The 20,894-nt window shown below is 31.6% G+C and overlaps 1 protein-coding gene across 1 annotated transcript; it reads right to left on the reverse strand.

The window, feature by feature from the left end:
• Positions 1-1,474: 1,474 nt before the first annotated feature.
• On the reverse strand, positions 1,475-12,018 carry LOC109788583 (Chlorophyll A-B binding family protein). Its single transcript, XM_020347346.3, has 6 exons — positions 11,798-12,018; positions 11,536-11,702; positions 6,297-6,443; positions 5,832-5,964; positions 2,940-3,032; positions 1,475-2,059 (listed from the first exon to the last, which is right to left on the reverse strand). The coding sequence occupies exons 1-6, from the start codon at positions 11,957-11,959 to the stop codon at positions 1,745-1,747; spliced, it is 1,017 nt and encodes a 338-aa protein (XP_020202935.1). The 5' UTR covers positions 11,960-12,018; the 3' UTR covers positions 1,475-1,744.
• Positions 12,019-20,894: the final 8,876 nt, after the last annotated feature.

The raw sequence follows: 20,894 nt of genomic DNA on the forward strand, positions 1-20,894 counted from the left end.
AACGAATTCACCTGAAAGCTGAACAAATCAGACAATAAATTCTTAACAAATCTCAATCTCAACAAGGATTACATAACTAGTGAAAAAAATAAATGAGAATAGGAGGTTAATATGTCAATAATAACGTATTACCTAATTGATAATCTGCAACCAAAGTCCATTAAGTTTAAGCCTATTATGGTTTATATAAATAGTTAAACAAATTGAGATAAAACTATTATTCATTAATTGTTCAATTAAATATTTGTGTTGAACTTTGACTTGAGGGTCAAAGTGTCTTTTACAAGTACTACACTCTTCTCAGAATTGTTGCCCACTATGAAGTTAAAAGACCTCAAACGACATATCTATCAGTGTATCTTTAAGCAAATACACCTTTTTTTCCTAATAGAAACTTAGGACTTTAGAACTAACATTAAAAAATATCCAATTTTATTTATACTATTAATAAAAGAGATATTTCCTTTTAAATACACACTTTTTGAACTATTATACTCTTATAATTTTTTTTATTAAATTTCACTTACCTTTTATATCTATCTAAAAATTGCTGCATATTAGTAATTTTCAGTTATTATTTAATCTTAATTATTTTTATTTTTACTTTATTTTTATTTATTTAAAAGTACACAAAAGTATCAAGTAATTTTTTTACGCTAGTTATAATAAAATATTTATTATCAGTTACACTAACATTCTCTTTTGCGTATTTATAATTCATATTTTATTTATTACCTATATTTAAAAAAGTACCCTGACGATGTACAAAATATACTTGATAGTATACAGTATTATTTGCGCACCAAATTTATCTAAGTCTTATGTTTTGTCTATGTGGTACACACCTCATCTCAAGTTCCATATATCGTAAGTATAAATAGTTTTATACCATCAATAAATAAATAAATAAATATATATATATATATATATATATATATATATCTACAAAAAAAATTATTTCAACTAAGAGAAAGAAAGAAAAAAAAAGATAGTAAAATTTGAAATGTAATAAATGATAAAGTGAAAAGTGATAAACACTAAAAACATATTGTTATATAAATTGTTGCATTTAAATTGTCACTTTTTAGAAGTTACTCCAAATATAATCTTGAAGTAATTTTAATAATATAAAAACTAAATCATGGATTACTACCTACCTTTGATCCTTTATATATGAATTATAGACCGAATTTCAAATTATAAGAATTTTCCACTTTCAAATGTATTAATTTCTAATTTTATTTTATACTCTCAATTTTATTTTGAAGTCTGATAATTAGACATTCCTTTATTCTCATGAAAGTAAAAAAGCGTTCATTGGATTATTAATTAATAATAAAGTCATATTTATTAGTTGAAAAAATTATCCGTTAAATTAGGAATGGTAACCACCACTTAAATTATTTAATTCTATGAGTATTTCATAAATAAACTTTAAATTTGATGTAAAAAAAAATTATAAACAATTAACTAATTTAACTATTAAACTATTTTTTATTGATGTTAGTAAATCAGGCATTTTGCTCATAATATTAAATTATATAGTACAAAATAATCTCACAATGTGCCTGGTAATTCTCATATGTATTATGTCCAAAACTGAATATTAACCAGCAAAAAATTAAAAATAATTTATTTTATACAGAGATTTGACTATTGTATGCGGAGGGTACATGACTATACCATTCTGACTATAATTCCCTTAAAAAGGAGTAACCGAATGACTGTAAATTCCTTTCTGATATCAGTTGACTACCTTCATGAAGTTGAGGGAGTCCAGCAAGTTGTTGTGGAAAGGATCGGAGATGTGATCAATAAGGTTCTGTACAGGACCTTTACCCGTCACTGCTGCTTGCAAGTAAAAGCCTAACCAGGCAACCATTGCCAAGCGTCCATTTTTTATTTCTTTTACCTTCAGCTCTTCAAAAGCTTCAGGATCGTTGGACAGACTCAAGGGATCAAACAAAGCTCCTCCAGGATAATTTATATCACCAGGCAGATATATTCCTAGAGGCTCCAATGCCTCAGTCCCACAATATCTGGCGTATTCCGGTCCAACCTGTTTAAGAATCTCTAATTAGTATATAGAGTATTGGTATTAAATACAGATATGTGAAACAAAGTAAAATATCGGTGTTTCATAGACAGACATCAATGTCTGTCCTCAAAGTTATGTAGTCAAGCTCAAGCAGCTCCAATTATTGAAACTTTTGATTTTAGCCCATATAAAATTTGTATGGGAGAGGAATTTAAATTTCAAATTTTGAGCATGTTTGGAACAGCTTATAATCACATATTTTAGCTATTTTCTATAATAAAAAAAAAGAAGCTATTTTATAATAAACTGTGTTTGAAACAACATAAATTTGCAAATAGCTGTTTTCTTGAAAATTAAGCTGTTTTTATAAAGATTATTTCTCACCAACTTTTTTTTTCTTTTAAGTTAATTAACTACATAAAAACTGATTATTTGTTGTATCCATACGAAATTAAATATCTCAAAATCGTTTCTCATCAAATGATTATGATCGATTATACATATGATCGATTATTGAAATAATTTAATTTTCCGGTTTTTCTAAACACAGTCCTTATAGTTGCATTATGTTATGTCTCTACATGAAGGATTGCAGGCCACGTTTCATTTGCAGAATTAAAATGGAAAATTTATCTCCAATACAACCTAACTGCAATCTGAAATCATGTATGCTACACCATATCACCGCTCACATACATGAACTCAAAACTGATGGAAGACAAGTATTCTTAGAAAGTTGGTTATGAGTTTAACTCAACCTTACAAAACTAATTTGTAAGATGAAGATTATTTCTCATTTATATACACCAGTATGATCATCTCATTAGTCAATGTCAAATCTCTAACAACTATACATAAATGTTAACAAAGCTCACAGGTAGATAGGGGATACAAGCATTACCATAAGGAGTGCTTGGCAAATAGCAATCACGACCACTCCCTGACTTCCAGCAAAGTGAAGACCTGGGATGCCAAGGTAATCTAGAGTATCTCCCTGTCGAAAATTGAGAATTCACGAGCAAGGAGTGTCAATCACATTTAAGAAATAACAAGATCGTGTAGTTGTATGAAGTTAGAGCCTGCGATATTGGAGGAACTTATCAAGTTATCATTTGATCTTACATGTAAGAGTTGTATTTCTATATTCATTCTAAAAAGTTATTAGTTGTACTCCGTTACAGAGTGCAAAATGCCTGAGACATGAAACAAAAATACAGAGCATGCCAAAATAAACAAAAAAACTCGTACAGTATCAAAGTCAATTCTTTTAAATCTGGATCAATCATACCGAAGGCATTCACAGTTCATCGGTCCTACCGTAGTTAAACTCATAATAATTATATATATATATATATATATATTAACAATTATATAGCATTTTAAATATGAATTAGCACGAAATTATAAGAAATTAACTGAAACATTAAATGAGTGTGAAAGAATGATACTATATATCTTGTAAAATATACACTGAAAAAAATATATATCTTGTAAAATAAAAAATAATAAGAAAATTAAAATAATTAATAAATATAAATAATATAAATTGGAAATAGATAAACATTAAAATAAAAAATTATTATTTAAAATTTACAATGTAATATAAAAAAATTGCTAAATTTCATATATATTGTGTAAGTTTAGAGAATCAAATTAGAGTTATTCACATTTCGATTCTTTCCTCATTGTCACAACTTATAGATTACCTAAATTAAAATAAGACACGTGTTCACATCAAAAGTGCATTTAGATTAGTATAATGGAGGCTAACATTCTTCAAAACGAAGGTCAAAATCGTCAAACCGTCAGTTTTCACTAATTTTCCGTTGGTTCTTGACCAGTTCAGCCAGTTCAAGACCAGTTCTATATCTAACTGGTTTTAAGGGTTGTTTGTGTTGAAGTTCAAGTGTGAAGTGAAGTCCCATATTGGTTAGAGTTGGGCATGTTGAGTAATATATAAGTGAGAAAGACCCACCTACCTAATGCCTTAAGGTTTTAGGTTATGTTGTGGTGTCAAGCTCACTTGTATGACTTACTCACTACCCATTGTGTGAAATGCTCCCCGGCGTTAAAAAACTCCCCAACATTGGTATCAGAGCCGATGGTTCGACCAAGTGACTGGTGATCGGCTCAGACGAGTATTGGCTGGATCCAAGAGTGGGATCCTAAATGGAATTGGCAGGAGATCCAAGAGTAGGATCATCCCTTGTACTAAAAGTCTCCCTAGAGGTGTGGAGGACGTGTGTCGTTTGAAGGGATTCACACTTGAGGGGGAGTGTTGGAGTTCAAGTGTGAAGTGAAGTCCCACATTGGTTAGAGTTGGGCATGTTGAGTAATATATAAGTGAGAAAGACCCACCTACCTAATGCCTTAAGGTTTTAGGTTATGTTGTGGTGTCAAGCTCACTTGTGTGACTTACTCACTACTCACTATGTGGAATGCTCCCCAGTGTTCTAAACTCCCCAACATTGGTATCAGAGCCGATGGTTCGACCAAGTGACTGGTGATCGGCTCAGACGAGTATTGGTTAGATCTAAGAGTGGGATCCTGAATGGAATTGGCAGGAGATCCAAGAGTAGGATCATCCCTTGTACTGAAAGTCTCCCTAGAGGTGTGGAGGACGTGTGTCGTTGAAGTGCAACGATAGTGCAAGTAAGGCCACCATTAAATACTCGTGGACGAAAGAAAAAAAGCTTCTGCTTGAGGAGGAGTGTGACCATGTGGAAGGGATTCACACTTGAGGGGGAGTGTTGAAGTTCAAGTGTGAAGTGAAGTCCCACATTGGTTAGAGTTGGGCATGTTGAGTAATATATAAGTGAGAAAAACCCACCTACCTAATGCCTTAAGGTTTTAGGTTATGTTGTGGTGTCAAGCTCACTTGTATGACTTACTCACTACCCATTGTGTGGAATGCTCCCCGGTTTTAAAAAACTCCCCAACAGTTTGGACCGGTTGAACTGGCTAAGTGAGTGTTTGGAAATCCGTTCAAAACTACTTAAACGGAATTTTTTCAACGGAATTTTTTCACTTTCCGATGCAAAAAAGCTAAAGCAACTCATGTGTTGCTTTTGGGTTACGTTCAACGTAACCGAAAAACAAACACTAAGTCTGGCCAGGTTTTCAAAATCATGATCAAGGCAAAGTAATACTGCAACACAGCAGGCGGCAAGAAAACCAAGCATTCCATCTAGAGAACCAAAACAATTCAACCAGCAAACCAAACAAATACAGAATAAAATCACTGAAACTCCCTAAATAGGTATGAAGAAGATAAAAGTAATTAAAAAAACAAGCTTAACCATATAATATAAAGAAGAGGAAAAGAACAGATTGTAAACAAATCAAGACAAGGAACACAGAATATTGCTGTGTTGGTGGTGTAACATAATCAAATCAAATCAAAAGGAAAAAGTGCTCGTTACAATAGAAAATGCCAAATCACATATTTGATATTATCATATCAATGAGGCAAAGGAGAAAACCAACAACATGATCAAACAAACTATTAAAAAATACAAAATATGCCAAAGCTACAGTCTACATTTTTTAACTTCGAAGAAATTTATCAGGATCCACAAGGGTATAAGCATTTGCCATTTAGCCATGTTTAGAGAATCTGCAGCTTTATGGAGAACGAATCGTTGACCAACATTTTCAATTAAATAATAGATTCAAAGAGTGGGTACTGGAGAATAATTTTACTTTTAATAGCACAAACTTTTGAGTTATGAAGCTCAACAAATTGACGAGCAAAACAACACAAATGATGGTCAAAGAGATGGGACATACTAACCTTGAGCTTTGAATAACCAACACGCCACCACACAGGTTCTACAAAGTGAAAGGCTCCCAATAGGTCTAATATTTCAGGAATAAGAGCACCGACAGATGCAAGCATGGCCCACCGAGCATGCAATATCTCAAAGCTTATTGAATAGAGAGGTTAAAATGATCATATGACTAAGTTCAACAAAGCTTCACACTAAACCCTAAAGATATCATTAATAAACATTTTTATTTTATATAATATTTTTCTCGGTCAATTTTGAAAACATTTCAGATTATTGATAAACTATTTAGAAGAAACAGGAAATTATTGCCCACCGTATATAATAATAATTAACATATTTTATATTTGCTACATGTGTAGAATATAAGTAAATAAAAAACAAGCATTTCATCGTATGAACAATGGTCATACATGACAGGCAGAAATAACATGCATAGCTTCCAAGACAAAATTCAAAATATGACATACTTGAAGTATTTCTGCAGTACCACAGGATCCTTGCCAAGCCCGGTGATGTCAAAGCCGTAATCCCCAGGAAGTTCACCAGTAAGATATGATGGGTATTCATATGAAATAGGACCAAGCCAACGAGGTCGATCTTCTCCATACCAAAAGCTGAAATATTCGTGAATGTTTAACGAAACAAACATAAAATTTGGACACAAGCAACAATGAGAATAATAATCATGTAATTAAATGATAATTTGAAACTCTACCATCTCTTAATAATTTGCATCAAAGATAAAAGACATGAAGTAACATTTTAAGATTCAGAACAGTACAGCTCGAGAATTTCAATGGTTGGGGACACACAATGCTAGTCATTTTATTAACACTTGAAAACTAGCTCACGAGATACGTGTTGTCTCTACTTATATACGTATATAAGTGCTAGAAATTTCACTTATGTAGCTAGGAATCATTTGTTGAATGAGAGGATGAAGACATGACAAGAGATGAAGAATTTTGAGAGATAGGAACGGGGACAAAACGGGGACAGATGAAAGAAATAGAAGATTGAGACATATTTGAGTTGGAGGGGAACAAGAAAGCTTAAGGAAAGGGAACCTCATTAAATATGACATCTTTAGATATGACTATCTTATCCATTGGAGTTAAACATTTGGAGCCTTTATGTGATGTAGAGTAACCGAGAAACACACATTCTTGAGATCTAAAATCTATCTAGTGTTTGTTGTATGGTCTTAGTAAAAGAAAACAGGCATACTGGCACACTCTATTGAACAAGAGAAAAAGAAATAATACTTCTGAATTTTATTGAGTAAAATGAATTGACTTGCTGAACCAGTTTTTACAAAAGATATTTTATACAGGAAGGAAAACCAACAAACTGATTAGCTTGCACAACAAGCTATCAACTATCTAACAGATCAGCAAAAGAATACACTTGACCGCAACCCAATGGAAGTCCAAGTGTTGTGCCATGAATTGACACACCTTGTTGACCGCAAAACTGAGCTCAGGATGAGTGATGGTAAGGTACTGTAGGGCACCCACAACAGACCTGTACATGGAGGGGTCAACAAAAAGATTTGAACCAGTCTTCGAAAGTTTTAAGCCAGATATCATTGGGAAAGAGATTGGCTTAGCATCTAACATATTTGTTTTGCTTAAAGGTCCCGTATATACTTGGTTTGAGTGAGTAAAAGCGCCCCTTGGGACTGACGTTTCACCTGAATTCCAAGAAGGTAGTCAAGATCATCAAGTTGCTTGAGACTAAAAACAGAATCCAAACGCTAGATGAGAGACTGAACAAGAGAAGGAGGGCTCCCTGTGATGATATCATCAACATAAACAAGAAGATAAACCACTGTTGTATGATTATTATACACAAATAAAGATGGATCACACTTGCTGTCAGCAAAGCCAAACTTTAACAGAGTTTGTTTCAATCTATCAAACCATTGTCGCGAGGCTTGCTTAAGGCCATAAAGTACCCTGTGAAGTTTACAGACCAGAAGAGTCACTGGAAATGAAACCAGGAGGCTGTTGCATGTAGATTTTTTCTTCTACAGTGCCATTTAGAAAGGCATTATTAACATCAAGCTGCTGCAATGACCATTGATGGGTCAAAGCAAGAGTTAAAATCAGTCTTATAGTTAATGGTTTTATCACAGGGGAGAAAGTTCCATTGAAATCCCATCCAGGCCGTTGGTGAAAGCCTTCAGCTACTAACCTTGCCTTCTATTTATTTATAGTACCATTAGAATTTTCTTTCACACGAAACACTCACTTGCAACCAATAGACTATCTGTTAGGGGGAAGAGGAACAAATGACCAGGTTTTGTTTTTCTATAAAGCTATATATTCAGTCTGCATAGCTTTAAACCAGTTTGGGTTAGATAGTGTTTGTTTGATAGTTTTCGGTTCTGTGTGAGAAAGTAATAGATTGGGATGAATGTGGGGTAGAACAATTCCAGACATGGAACGAGTTTGCATAGGGTGAGTATTTACAAGTTGACTAGAAGGAACAGTTTGTGAAACGAGACTGTTTGGAAGAGACACAAAAGTATTAGATGTGGTGGAAGAGGAAGAGGGAATAGTGACCTGTCGGGTATATTGAGGTTGAGGTTGGGAAGATGTAGATATCAAAGGAATGGTGGCAGGAATAGAAGGTGGTACAGTAGGTAAAGGTTGAGAGGATGTAGAGGGAAAAAGTTCAGGGTAAGGAAAACGATGTTCATTGAATATAACATCTTTTGATTATAAAAAAAAAAAAAAAAAAAAAAATCCAGTGGGAGATAAGCGATGATACCCTTTGTGAGATGTAGAATAACTAAGAAATATGCATTCATGGGAGCAAAAATCAAGCTTGTGGGAATTATAGGGACGCACTAGAGGAAAACAGGCACATCCGAAAGCCTTAAGAAAGTGATAGTCAGGATCAAATTTTTCTGTTTTTTTTTTTAAATGTATTTCCCCTTCAATTTTTTTACCTGCTATCTTAGTAACTGGTAGTTTCTCCTTGATAGACCCAATTGTAAACCTAAAACTCCCTAAGGTTAAGTCCTCCACTTGGAAATTATAGTTAATAGCATTAGCACAAATGACATTCTCCACTTCCAAGATTCTTAGACTTCACACAATGCTTTCTCCTATTGAGCAGCAAGTGGCACAATTGTAAGATAGCAACCTTGGAGTAACTTCTCATGATACATTTGAAAAGTTTTGGCAGGAAAAAGGAGGCTATGATTATATGGAAATAGAAGTTTATGCAGTTCTTCAGTGCATTTGGTCAGAAAGGAATGCCTTAATTTCAAAGGTCTATCTCTACCCTTGCTTCTGGTGTAGTATAAAGATTGTGTTTTTGGCTTCTCTTGCATACAAATAAGCCGAGGGATTGGAAAAATTTATAGGGGTTTTTACCATTTTCATTTTGGTTTGTAAGGATATTGAGAAAGCTTGTCGGAACTTCATCTGGGGGACAGTGATAATGATAGGAAGATGCATTTGGTTGCTTGAGATACTATATGCAGTCATAAATGGGATGGGGACCTGGGTTTGCGAAGGACTCGAGATGTTAATAAAGCCTGAATGTTACGTGCTAGCTAGAGGCTTTGCGGAGAACGGCCGCCTATTTGGGCTTCTATTATTCGTAATAAATATGGGTGTAAAGAAGATGTGTTTCCCAATGTCAATACTCATAGACCTGAAAGTAACTTTTGGAGGGGTTTATGTTCTATTTGGGATGTTTTTGGCAGATATATTATTTGGAGAGTGGGAAATGGATCTTCAATAAAATTTTGGTATGACTACTGGCCCCCTGGATGTGGTTTTTTTAACAGATAATTCCACCAGACCTGTGCCTGAAGTGGAGTTAAATCAAACAATGACATCTTATTGTAATGGATCTACGGGTTGAATGGTGGAGCGATTTTTTTATTATCTCCCACATCATATTATTAGTAGGATTTTGAGACTAGCTCCTCCTAGTGAGAATTAACAGAGATATCATTGCTTGGAGGAAGTCTAGTGATGGATCCTTTTCCATGAAGTCTGCCTATGAGATTGTGTCGAATTCTAAGACTTCTCCTTATCAAGGGCTTTTAAAAGCATTCACAGTTGGAAAGGCCCTAAGAGAATTAGAAGCTTTTGTGGAAAATTTGTCATGAATCCATTTTGACAAATGTCAGAAGGATGAGGTTGGGTCTCTCTAAAAATAACTTATGTTGCCTTTGTGAGGAACATGAGGAATCCTTATTTCACCTTTTCAGGGATTGCACTGAGGTTAGATTGATTTGGCAGTTTTTTATTCAAATTGATAATGCTGGAGATTTCCATGCGTGTAATCATTGAAAGAGTTGGCTCCACTTGAATCTGAAACAAGATCATAGTGTGTATGATTCAAAGTGGAATTTTGTGTTTGGGATTGTTCTGAATTTGATTTGGTGGAGACGTAACAAGATCATCTTTCAAATGGGCTTTTGGTCCATGCAGGATGTTATTCAAAAAGCTTGTCATTTGGCACGCGAATATGCTGCAGGTGTGATGATGTTGAAACCGTTAAATGATGTTAGGATTCTACACAGCTATAATCAACAAATTAGCTGGTTGTGTCCTTGCTATGGTGAGGTGGCTGTTAGTTGTGATGGTGCAGTTATTGAGAGTGGTAGTAAGGCTGCTTGTGGAGGTGTTATAAGGGACTACACAGGAGCTTTTATTTGTGGTTTTGGAGTTAATCTTGGGGAAGTCCTGTTATTGAAACTGAATTAAGAGGTATTTTCTTTAGCCTTAAATTGCCTTGATCGAGAGGCTTTAGGAAGATAAGGGTGAATTCAGATACGTAGATTGCTATTACATTAGTTTCAAGAGGTTGTTGCATGCCGCACCCATACTACAATCTTGTTAATGAAATCCATTCTATTCATTCATATCGAGGAAGCATCACTTGGAATCATATCCTTCATGAAGCGAATCAACCAGCAGATGCGTCGGCTAAGCAAGCTGTTACATATTTGATTTCTTTTCAGGTTTTTGAGGTTCCTTCTTATTGTATTAACAATGCTCTAAGAGTTGATGCAGGTGTTTGTTTCCCTAGAGGATTCTAGCCCTTGGACTTGTGTCTTTTCACCAAAAACAAAAATAGAACAGTAAAAACCTAAAAAACAAAAAACAGCTGATGTGTATTATTCTCCACTACATTTTTCTAGTAACACAACTAGGGATAAATTACAATTGTGTTACTTAAAGATATTCAAAAGACACTAACCTCTCTCCAAACAAGAATCTAAACCTTTCAAAAATGATAAGAATTAAGATGCGCCCTCTCTCAACCCCATTTTTATTTAAAGGCAAGGTGCCTCCTTCAGACTATCTCAGGCAGCTAACTAACTCGCTAATATAACTAATAAATGGATAGCATACTTAACTACTAATGGGGGTTAACTAACCCATGGTTGCTGGAATAAAAAACATACCTTGAACAAAAGAAACGCCAATAAAACTAAAAAATGATGGAAGATTAAATTATTAATAAAATAAAAAAGAGAGAGAGATGCTTTAGTTTTGATTTATCTCTCGCATATTTGGAATTGATAACATTAATTAGTCATCATATCTCACAAATGCAACAAACTACTACCCTGATTTTTCATTTGTATAAATCTTCAGAATAAGAAAAACCATGGCAGTTGGCATACAAAATTTTCCACAAACACGATAGATACAGTTGCTTACCGGAGATTACCTCTCCTTTCGGGCCTCCTCGGCTAAGGCCTTGAATTTAGACGAGTTTTCTACAGAAAATTTCTTTCTCTCCTCCATTTTCCTCTGCAGCGACTCACCTATGGGACTATTAGCTATAGCTTTGACGGCAGTAAAAGGAATCGCTGAGAATAGTAAAACTCCAGCGAGCTTCAATGGAAACGTTTTCTCTAATGAATCATGGGATGAAATAATGAAAGCGGTGTCATTTGGAAATAGAAACTTGGAAATGGAATAGTACGGACCTCTTGCCACGAAGCATTGCAGACGAAAGAAGAGCGCTCTGCTATGAAGCTGCTACTTCGTTTCGGGGAGAGGAAGTGACGAGGCCAAAGGGAGCATCTGAGAAAACCGGAGGATGAAGAGGACACCGACAAAGGACACACTAGTGGATAAAGCGAAACCATGGCGCCCCACCTTTCACACTCAAACTTCTATGACGCTGGAGCTTAGGATACTTCTATGTTTAAATTATTTACGTCCTTTTTATATCTGGACTACTAAATTAATGAGTTTTGCTTCATGGGAATATTTTATAAGATTATTATACAAATATATTTTATAAAGATTAGATATTGTTTACTTTGGCCTAAGTTTTCATAATTTTATTTTTGATTAATACTCATAAGGCTTCTTAAATATTGAAGAATGTTTATATTATATAAGTTGTTATTTTTTATCTTATTTTATCGATGTAGGACTTGTTTTTATTCAAACATAAATTATCTTTATTTTTTTTCGTATTATTATATTTTGTAGAAAGAATTAAAAAACAAATCAACGATAAATTAAAAAAGAAATAAGACAAAAATAAAGTATTTACATCCATGTACACCAAATGTGTTGATTTCTACCGATTTTATAGGAATAGAGGAATATGGATAAGGACAATAATCAATTAAATATGATATTACAATTTGGGCACAATCATCATAGAAAAAGCATTGAATTATTTTCCTACAAGCATAAAATTTGTATAGTTAGTAGAAGAAAAATGTAAATTATGTAAATATAATGTTTAATTTAAATAGTTAAAACATACATATTGCCTGTTATTTTCATTAAATGATATCTCAACTTTTTGTCATTGAAGTAATGGTGTGTAAAATTTGATCTTGTAGTGAGTAAGCCAACATCTAACAACATGATAGAATATTATGAGATTAATAATCAATTTAAGATAAAATATTTGTATGTTTGTATATTGTTTACGATGTAATGAATAAATAGAAGATAATGATAAAGCAAATAATTGCCTAATAAATTATTTGATTGGTTTATGAGGTTGAAAATTTCATTGAAGCTTACATAATTAAGCTCCGATTTTGGCACATTGCTTGTAGCATAGGAAGACATTTTGTTGAGGCTAAGTAAAAAAAAACGAGGAAGAAGTTTATGTTTCTATGGTGAATAGCATATACATCATAATGATTTGATTTTATGTAGTCTTGATATTTATGAACACATTGATAATGCATTGGAGAAACATTTTAATGTATTAATTTGGGATGATTTGATATTTAATAGTGTAAATAATTTATATATTTTGTATCAATAAGTTTAGTTAGTGATGACTGTAAATTCTTATTAATTTTTGTAATTTGACTTATTTTTACATTTTGTTCTTATGTAGGTCATAACTAAAGTTCTTAATGTCAAACTTGGACATTATTGATGTCCCTAGAAATATAAAAGAGAATTATACAACTTCTCTATTAAGAGAAAAGACCGAATATGTTAGGTGACCCAAAAAGGCATTATAATATTGTGACCTAAAAAGAACATATTCTGATTAAACCTAATATTTTTTTTTTTGTGCTTGAAATTTTCTAATTTCTCTTTAATGCTCATAAAAATTCCCTTTCTTATTACATTATAATTTTGAATTCTATTGGCTTGTGTTTTCGAGAAAAATGACCAAGTTTGTTTCTATATTACAAGTCTTTAGAAAAAATATAGTCATTTTTTATAGTGATTTGGTAATGTTATCACGCATAAAGGGCTTTAATTTCCCAAGACATGTGATATAGTAAGGCAAAGATTATTACCATGCACTGGTCACTTTTGTCTTAGTATTTGTGGACACATAAAGGGGCTTTAGTTTCTCACATGTGAGTAGTATGGTAGAGATTCTTCTCATGCATATATTGATCATTTTAACCCTTTAGTGTATAAAGCAAGTGAGCATGTGACCACTTTTGTCCATTTTGGTTGTTCTTGCCTTCAAAGAATCTGATAACAGAATAATGATCAATATTGAGTTCGTGAATGTATTGTGATTTATCATGTATAATATGTGTTTTTAGTGATTGTGATTTTATTGATATAGCTTATGAATGTCAATGAGTTCATACTGGTAAAAATTTTGAACTTTGCCGAGACTAGTACAACTCATATATCAACATTGTAATTTGTGCAATTAAACTTTACAATTGAATATTATCTTCTAAATGCAACTTAAATTTTGAGTATTTAGATATCAGAAAACCAACCATGTAAATAAATATAGAAATTTTAAAAAAACTACTACTACTAAACACTTGTACCTTTGATTTCTTAGGTGCATGTTCTTTGTGTAGTTATTTATTTTATTTTTCATTTCTCAAGTATTTATTTTATTCCTTTCAAATTTACTATTTTCATTTTTTAAATTTTCAAAAACCTTTAAAAATAAATTACATTTTCTAAAATTATAGCTTATTCAAATTATAACTTATTAAAATTATAATTTATTATAAACAATTCTAACTTATTAAATTTATAACTTACTAAAATTATAATTTATTATAAATTATAACTAATTCTAACTTATTAAATTTATAACTTATTAAAATTATAACTTATTATAAATTATAACTTATTTTAAATTATAACTTATTATAAATTATAACTTATTTTAAATTATAACTTATTATAAATATAACTTTTTCAAATTATAACTTATTTATATTTTAACTTACGAAAAATTTAACTTATTCAAATTCTAACTTCAAATTAGAACTTATTCAAATTCTAACTTCTTCAAATTATAACTTATAAAAATTTACATAAAAATATAAATTTTCATCTTTTAACTTATATAAATTTACATAAAAATATAAATTAATAAACATAATATTATTATTTTTTATTTATATTTATCTTATTAAAATATTATTTTTCATCTTCAAATATTTAACTTATACAAATAATATAAAGAAAATACATAACTACTTTTTTTATTATACATGTTTTCTTTATCATACTTAAAAAATTATTTATTCAATTTTGTTATTATAAATATATTTTAATTATAAATATTATAAATATTTTTAAATACATATATATATAAAATACATTCTAAATTATTAAATTTAAATTTTTTTCAAATAATAACTTATTAATTTTTTAAATTATTAAAATTCTAATTTATTATAAATATAATTTATTAAAATTATTATTTATTTAAAATTTTCCTTATATTTATAATATAACTTTAAACTATTTTTAGTATTTAATTTATATATATATATATATATATATATATATATATATTAAAATTACTGAAGAAAAAAAAAGTTTAATCGGAATTCGAATCCCGAATTTCGACAGGGAAAATGTATTACCCATTTAATTGGGAAATTTATGTTACTGTGTTGGTCGGAATTCGAATTCAATTCTTGCGAGAACGAATTCTGACCATGCTTAGTAAAGTGGTTTACTTTCGTAAATAAATTAAGGAAAGATTTATTTTTGTATTTTTTTTTAAAAAAATTCTATTATAGTAAAAAGTTCATCGTTTCAAACTGGTTTTTTTAAAAACAATTATAATTAAAATTTAGTTTTAAATTTGATTATAGTTTTCAACTGGTTTATGATTTGAAATATATATTAAAATCGATTTTAAATCATAAATTGATTTTCAAACCAAATTGGATTCACAATGATTAAAATCATAAATTAGTTTTAAACAGATTTAAAAAGTTAAATAAGTCTTCATTTTAAAATAAGTTTTAATTTTATTTTTTTTTCTTAAAATTAGTTTAAAAAACTTATTTATGATTTTAAACCACTTTGAAACCCATCAGGATTTCTAATCATAAATTGGTTTTAAAACCAATTTTATACTTGATTTTGAAAATCCAAACAAATTATTTCCCTAATTATAATGAACAATGTTGGAATTGCTCAATTAGCATGGTTTCAGTAATGATGACAGAATTAAAGTTTTATTGTCTATATATTTTGCTTGATTGATGTGATATAAATAAGCTTCAAAGAAGTTTGTTATCTGTGGTACTAAAGTATAATAATTTATATTCACAAATCCCATGTTTAGGGGTTGATCCCTTAATTTTACTTTTTTATTTTTATAATATTTTTTTAACACATTTCTTTTATAACATGTTGTTAGTCACTTAGTCTCAATTAATTTAAGAGGGGGTGAATTAAGTTTTCTAAATTTTTCTCTTATAAAAATTTTTCCGAATTACTTTCTTATCAATTTATTTCCTTAGACAAAGTTGTATGTAAAGAACGAATGATGATGCAAACTATGTGACACCCTCTATCCCAACATACATATACAGTAATTATAAAAAAAATAGAATTTTTCATTAATAAAAATCAAATTTCCAACCACGTAAGGGTAAAGAGTTCACATTCATAAACTTAATCCAAATAACATGCCAGTAAAATTACAAAGAAATAAAACTGAATTTTCCAAAATAATTTAATAAGAACGTTTTAAACTAATCATATCTATGTCCCGATGTCACATGTCCTATCAGAGCAAAACCCAACATAGAAGCCTAAGCTTCATCACCAACATCCTCAGCCTCACGCTGATGATCACCTGTATATCAAACAAGAGAAACAACACAAAAGAAGGGAGTGAAAAACATCTCACTCTGGCTCACGGTGTAGGAACGCACACCGGATAGCCAAACACAAACAATACAGTTACCTCATAGATCAATCAACAACAATAGTTTATTCAATCATCCAAGTCATACAAATAGTAATTTATCATCATTTAATAATAAGGATGCACATGCATGGACACAAACTTCACATTATCATGCATGTGGCGCCAATAAAACATCACATGACATATTGCCGCTAGCAATACACGAAGAGTAGTCTAGGAGTACATGCTGGGTCACACCATCTACGCACTCTCACTAGAAGGATATACTACCAGAGTCTCGTGAGGATAGCTAAGTTGCGCAAGATACATCCCATGCACACAATGGGCGAGACTGAGACTTCCAAACCGAGCTATCCCCAAGGACTAATCCCCAAAGCTTTTACACTAGGGGGCCTTCTCTGGCAGTGTATTCCATATCGTACCCTTAAAACACTTATGCAAATGATGCATGTCAATCAAGACTCTATGCATTATAATATCACATTATCATTTCCCATGGTCATATCACATCATCGAATTTCGTCATCATATTTCATTATCACATTTCATATCTCATGTCTCAATCACATTTCACTTTACATCATCATATTCACAAAGCCTCCACAAAACACTTTAATTTATATCAAAACTCGTTTATTTATAAAATTAAATACATATTTTTACATCTCATCAAACAAGGAATATAACAGAAAAATCAGAAATCAAAACAGAAAATATTTCATATTTTGCCTATTTTTCATAGGGTTTCCCGCAGGAACCCATAGAGCACTCTAGATCATATTAAAACATATTTATTTTCAAAATTAACCACATACTCATGCATCACATCCAACAAGGAACACAACAAAATAATCAGAAGGCAAAATAGAACACATTCATATTTTGCCCGTTTTCTCATAGGGTTTCCCATAGGAAACCATAGAGATTTCAAGTCATACAATTAATTGCATATAAGAAAAATAATAAGCAAAACAGATACAATTGGGAGAAACCCCTCATACATGAGCATACATAAAAATACAGCAAACACAGGATTGGGAGTCAATCCCACTACCCAACATACAATCCCACACCCAGAGCGAGGTTCTCACTCCCCCCTTACCTGGATGAGCAGAAGACAAAAGTGTGATCTAAGGTCGTTCCTGAGTACTCTTCCTTAGAGCTCTTTGTTTCTCCTTTTTTTTTTCCTAACCCTTCAGAACGCAAATGAGGTAGATAGGGTTAACGCTACCTGACTCCTTAAAATTAATCCATTGGGCTGGGTCAACCCAACCCATTTTCCTTCTCTTCTAACTCACTTCTCTTTTTCCTCAAAATAATTAAATAAAATAAATACATGTATATTATAAAATATTTTTCCTCTATAATAATAATATATTTCTAACCCAAAATATAATAATATAATTTCAATAACAAAATATCATATAAAATCAACCTTCTCTTAAAATATATAAATATTTATTTAAATATGCTGATAAAAAATACTTATTTAATACGTACAAAATAATTGTCCAAAACAATAATTATTTAAAACGTACAAAATAATATTCTTCTATAATTATTAAAATAATTATGACTAAATACCATATAATAATAATAATAATAATAATAATAATAATAATAATAATAATAATAATAATAACTTTATTGAAAACTGAGGTGTTACAATTCTCCCCTCCTTTTAAAAATTTCGTCCTCGAAATTACCTGAAGTAAATAAAAATGGATATGTCTCCTGCATTAGACTTTCTAATGTTCCACCTTAGGCTTTTGGAATACTACACACGAGTCCACAACTTCCTCTACTCCTCTTCACCTTAGACCACCACGCTTCCGCTACGTCACTTTCATACATCCTCCTAAGGTCCTAATCCATCTAATAGCTCCTAAGTGAATACTAAGAGTACTCTTATTGCTTTTTCCTAAGATCATCTTCCTTAATTCGGGATTATTAGACACATAGATTCTATCCTGAAACCACAAAACACCATCAACTTCCACTCGAAAAGGGCTATCTATACCCTTACCAATCCTCTCCACTTGGTTCACTAAGAAAGGACTAACTCTTAGGCTCCTCTAATCTCATCCATTAATTCACTAGTCACCTTCGACATACTCAATTCAATGCTTCTAAGGGTAAGCTCACAAATCAAGCTTAAATCTCTAAACTCTTCAATCAAATTTAACCTTTAAATCATCAAAATGATAGATGAAAGATCATCCTACTCAAGATATCTGTCACCACATTGCCTTTACCTAGATAGCAACTGAGATTAAAATCCTAGTCCTTAAGAAATTCCAACTATCTCTTTTGGTCAAAAGATATTTAAGACTCTAACAATCACTAAATACCTCAAGCTTAGAATCATATAGGTAGTGTCTCCAAATCTTAATGTAATATCATAACCACTAACTCATAGATAAGGTAGTTCCTCTCATGAATTTTCAATTGCCTAGAAACATAAGCTACTACCTTTCCTTCTTGCATCAACAATGCATCCAAATTCATCTTATAAGTACTACTATATACCACAAAAGGCTTACTAAAATCCAATAATATTAACACTAGTCAATCTTGCCTTAAGAGTTGGAACTACTCTCATACTTACTATCTCACATAAAGAGAATACTCCTCCTAGTGAATGTAGTTAAGGGCAATGCTATCTTAGAAATTCCTTCAATAAATCTCCAATAATAATAAGCTAACCTCATAAAACTCTTATCTTCACTAACTGGCTTAGATATCTCCCCACTTAAACACAACTTCTACCTGAGACAGATCCATGTTTACCTCAACTAGAATTTACAGGAACTAGAAAACTTATCTCATACAATAAAAAAAATAATAAAATAAAATAAAATATGATAAAATAAAATAGTAATACTTAGATAACTTAACATACAACCGTCTTGAATATATCTTCACCCTCAACTACAATATGATCATATCACACCCTAAGATCAATCTCACTAACCACACGACATTCACCAATTGATCCCTAAGATCATCTATCCACATATCAACATACATGCATATTAAATCATATTAGAATACCTACTTTAAACCTTCAAATATACCATCTATAAGCATGTACATGAACAACCCTTACCACATAGCATCATACAATCTTAAACAACTTCTCAATCCACATGAAAACACCTAAAAACATCTTAACAAAATCAATTCTTATCCTTGCATTGCCTACTAATCCAAAAACATTATTACAGCCTACTTCTCCTTTCAACAACTATCAAAGAAAATAACACACAGAGAGTTATACTCATCCAAATGATCTCAAACCTATCTCAAACGAAAGCTAAGAGAATAAGCTACAACTCCTATGAAGACATAAGATTCTAAAAAGATCATATTCTTAGCTAAAAATCTCAAAAACCGAAGCAGATATACTCAGCGCTTACAGCTAGACCTTTGATCACCAAAGTAGCTATAACTAGAGTTCTAGACCTCCGTTTTACCTGATTCTAGTTCCATTGGAAAGATAACGTCCAAGGCTAAAACTTTTGTGAAGACCATAAAATCTAAATCTATCAATATGGTACTCATACTGGAACAACAAGACTGCAGCGAAAATATCATCTACACCAAACAGCAATAGTATATCAATATATCTAAGCCCACAAAAATACCTCAACCCTTCCAAACTCACACCTCAACTTCATATTCAAGCTTTCCACTATAATCCTAAACCAAAACAACTCACATATTCAGTATAAAAGGCTTAGAAAATTAAAATTCACATGCTACCTAAACCATAAAAGGTCAACATGCAACCATCAAACTCTAGAAATCATCAACATTTCAATCTCCCTTAAGAATACCAAAACTCCAATTCTCAACATACATCATCCTTGGATTCAATGGCTACAACTATAGCTTTCAAAAATTCCACCAATCGTAAACTCTTAATACATTAAAAAAAATCAATGTCTTACCCAAATCTAAGGCCTTAATAGTTCCTACAATATTAGCACAATATCTCGTCTACCACTACTCGCACATATGCTTGCAACACAAGCGATATCACTCAACCGCTACTTCTTACGTAAGCAAGAAGTATCAAACAAATAAGCAATCATAAGAACGAAGAAGAGCGGTCATAATGGTATTAGCTAAAACTATCATGACTATCATCCCTCTAATTACAAAATAACTTAACAACATCAAACTCAACAATATCAACACAAGAAGAACATCATCATCATCAAAGCAAAACATCATCAAAGTACACAACAAACAATACACAGTTAGAGTACACAACAGAGTCGTGATAAGCACATAACACACATGGTCGATTGGATCGACTTGCTCTGATACCACTTAATGTGACACCCTCTACCCCAACATACATATACAATAATTATAAAAAAAAAATAGAATTTTTCATCAATAAAAATCAAATTTCCAACCACGTA

The sequence above is a fragment of the Cajanus cajan genome, chromosome 9, assembly GCF_000230855.2.
Source record: "Cajanus cajan strain Asha chromosome 9, NIPB_CcT2T_4, whole genome shotgun sequence".
Lineage (NCBI taxonomy): Eukaryota > Viridiplantae > Streptophyta > Magnoliopsida > Fabales > Fabaceae > Cajanus > Cajanus cajan.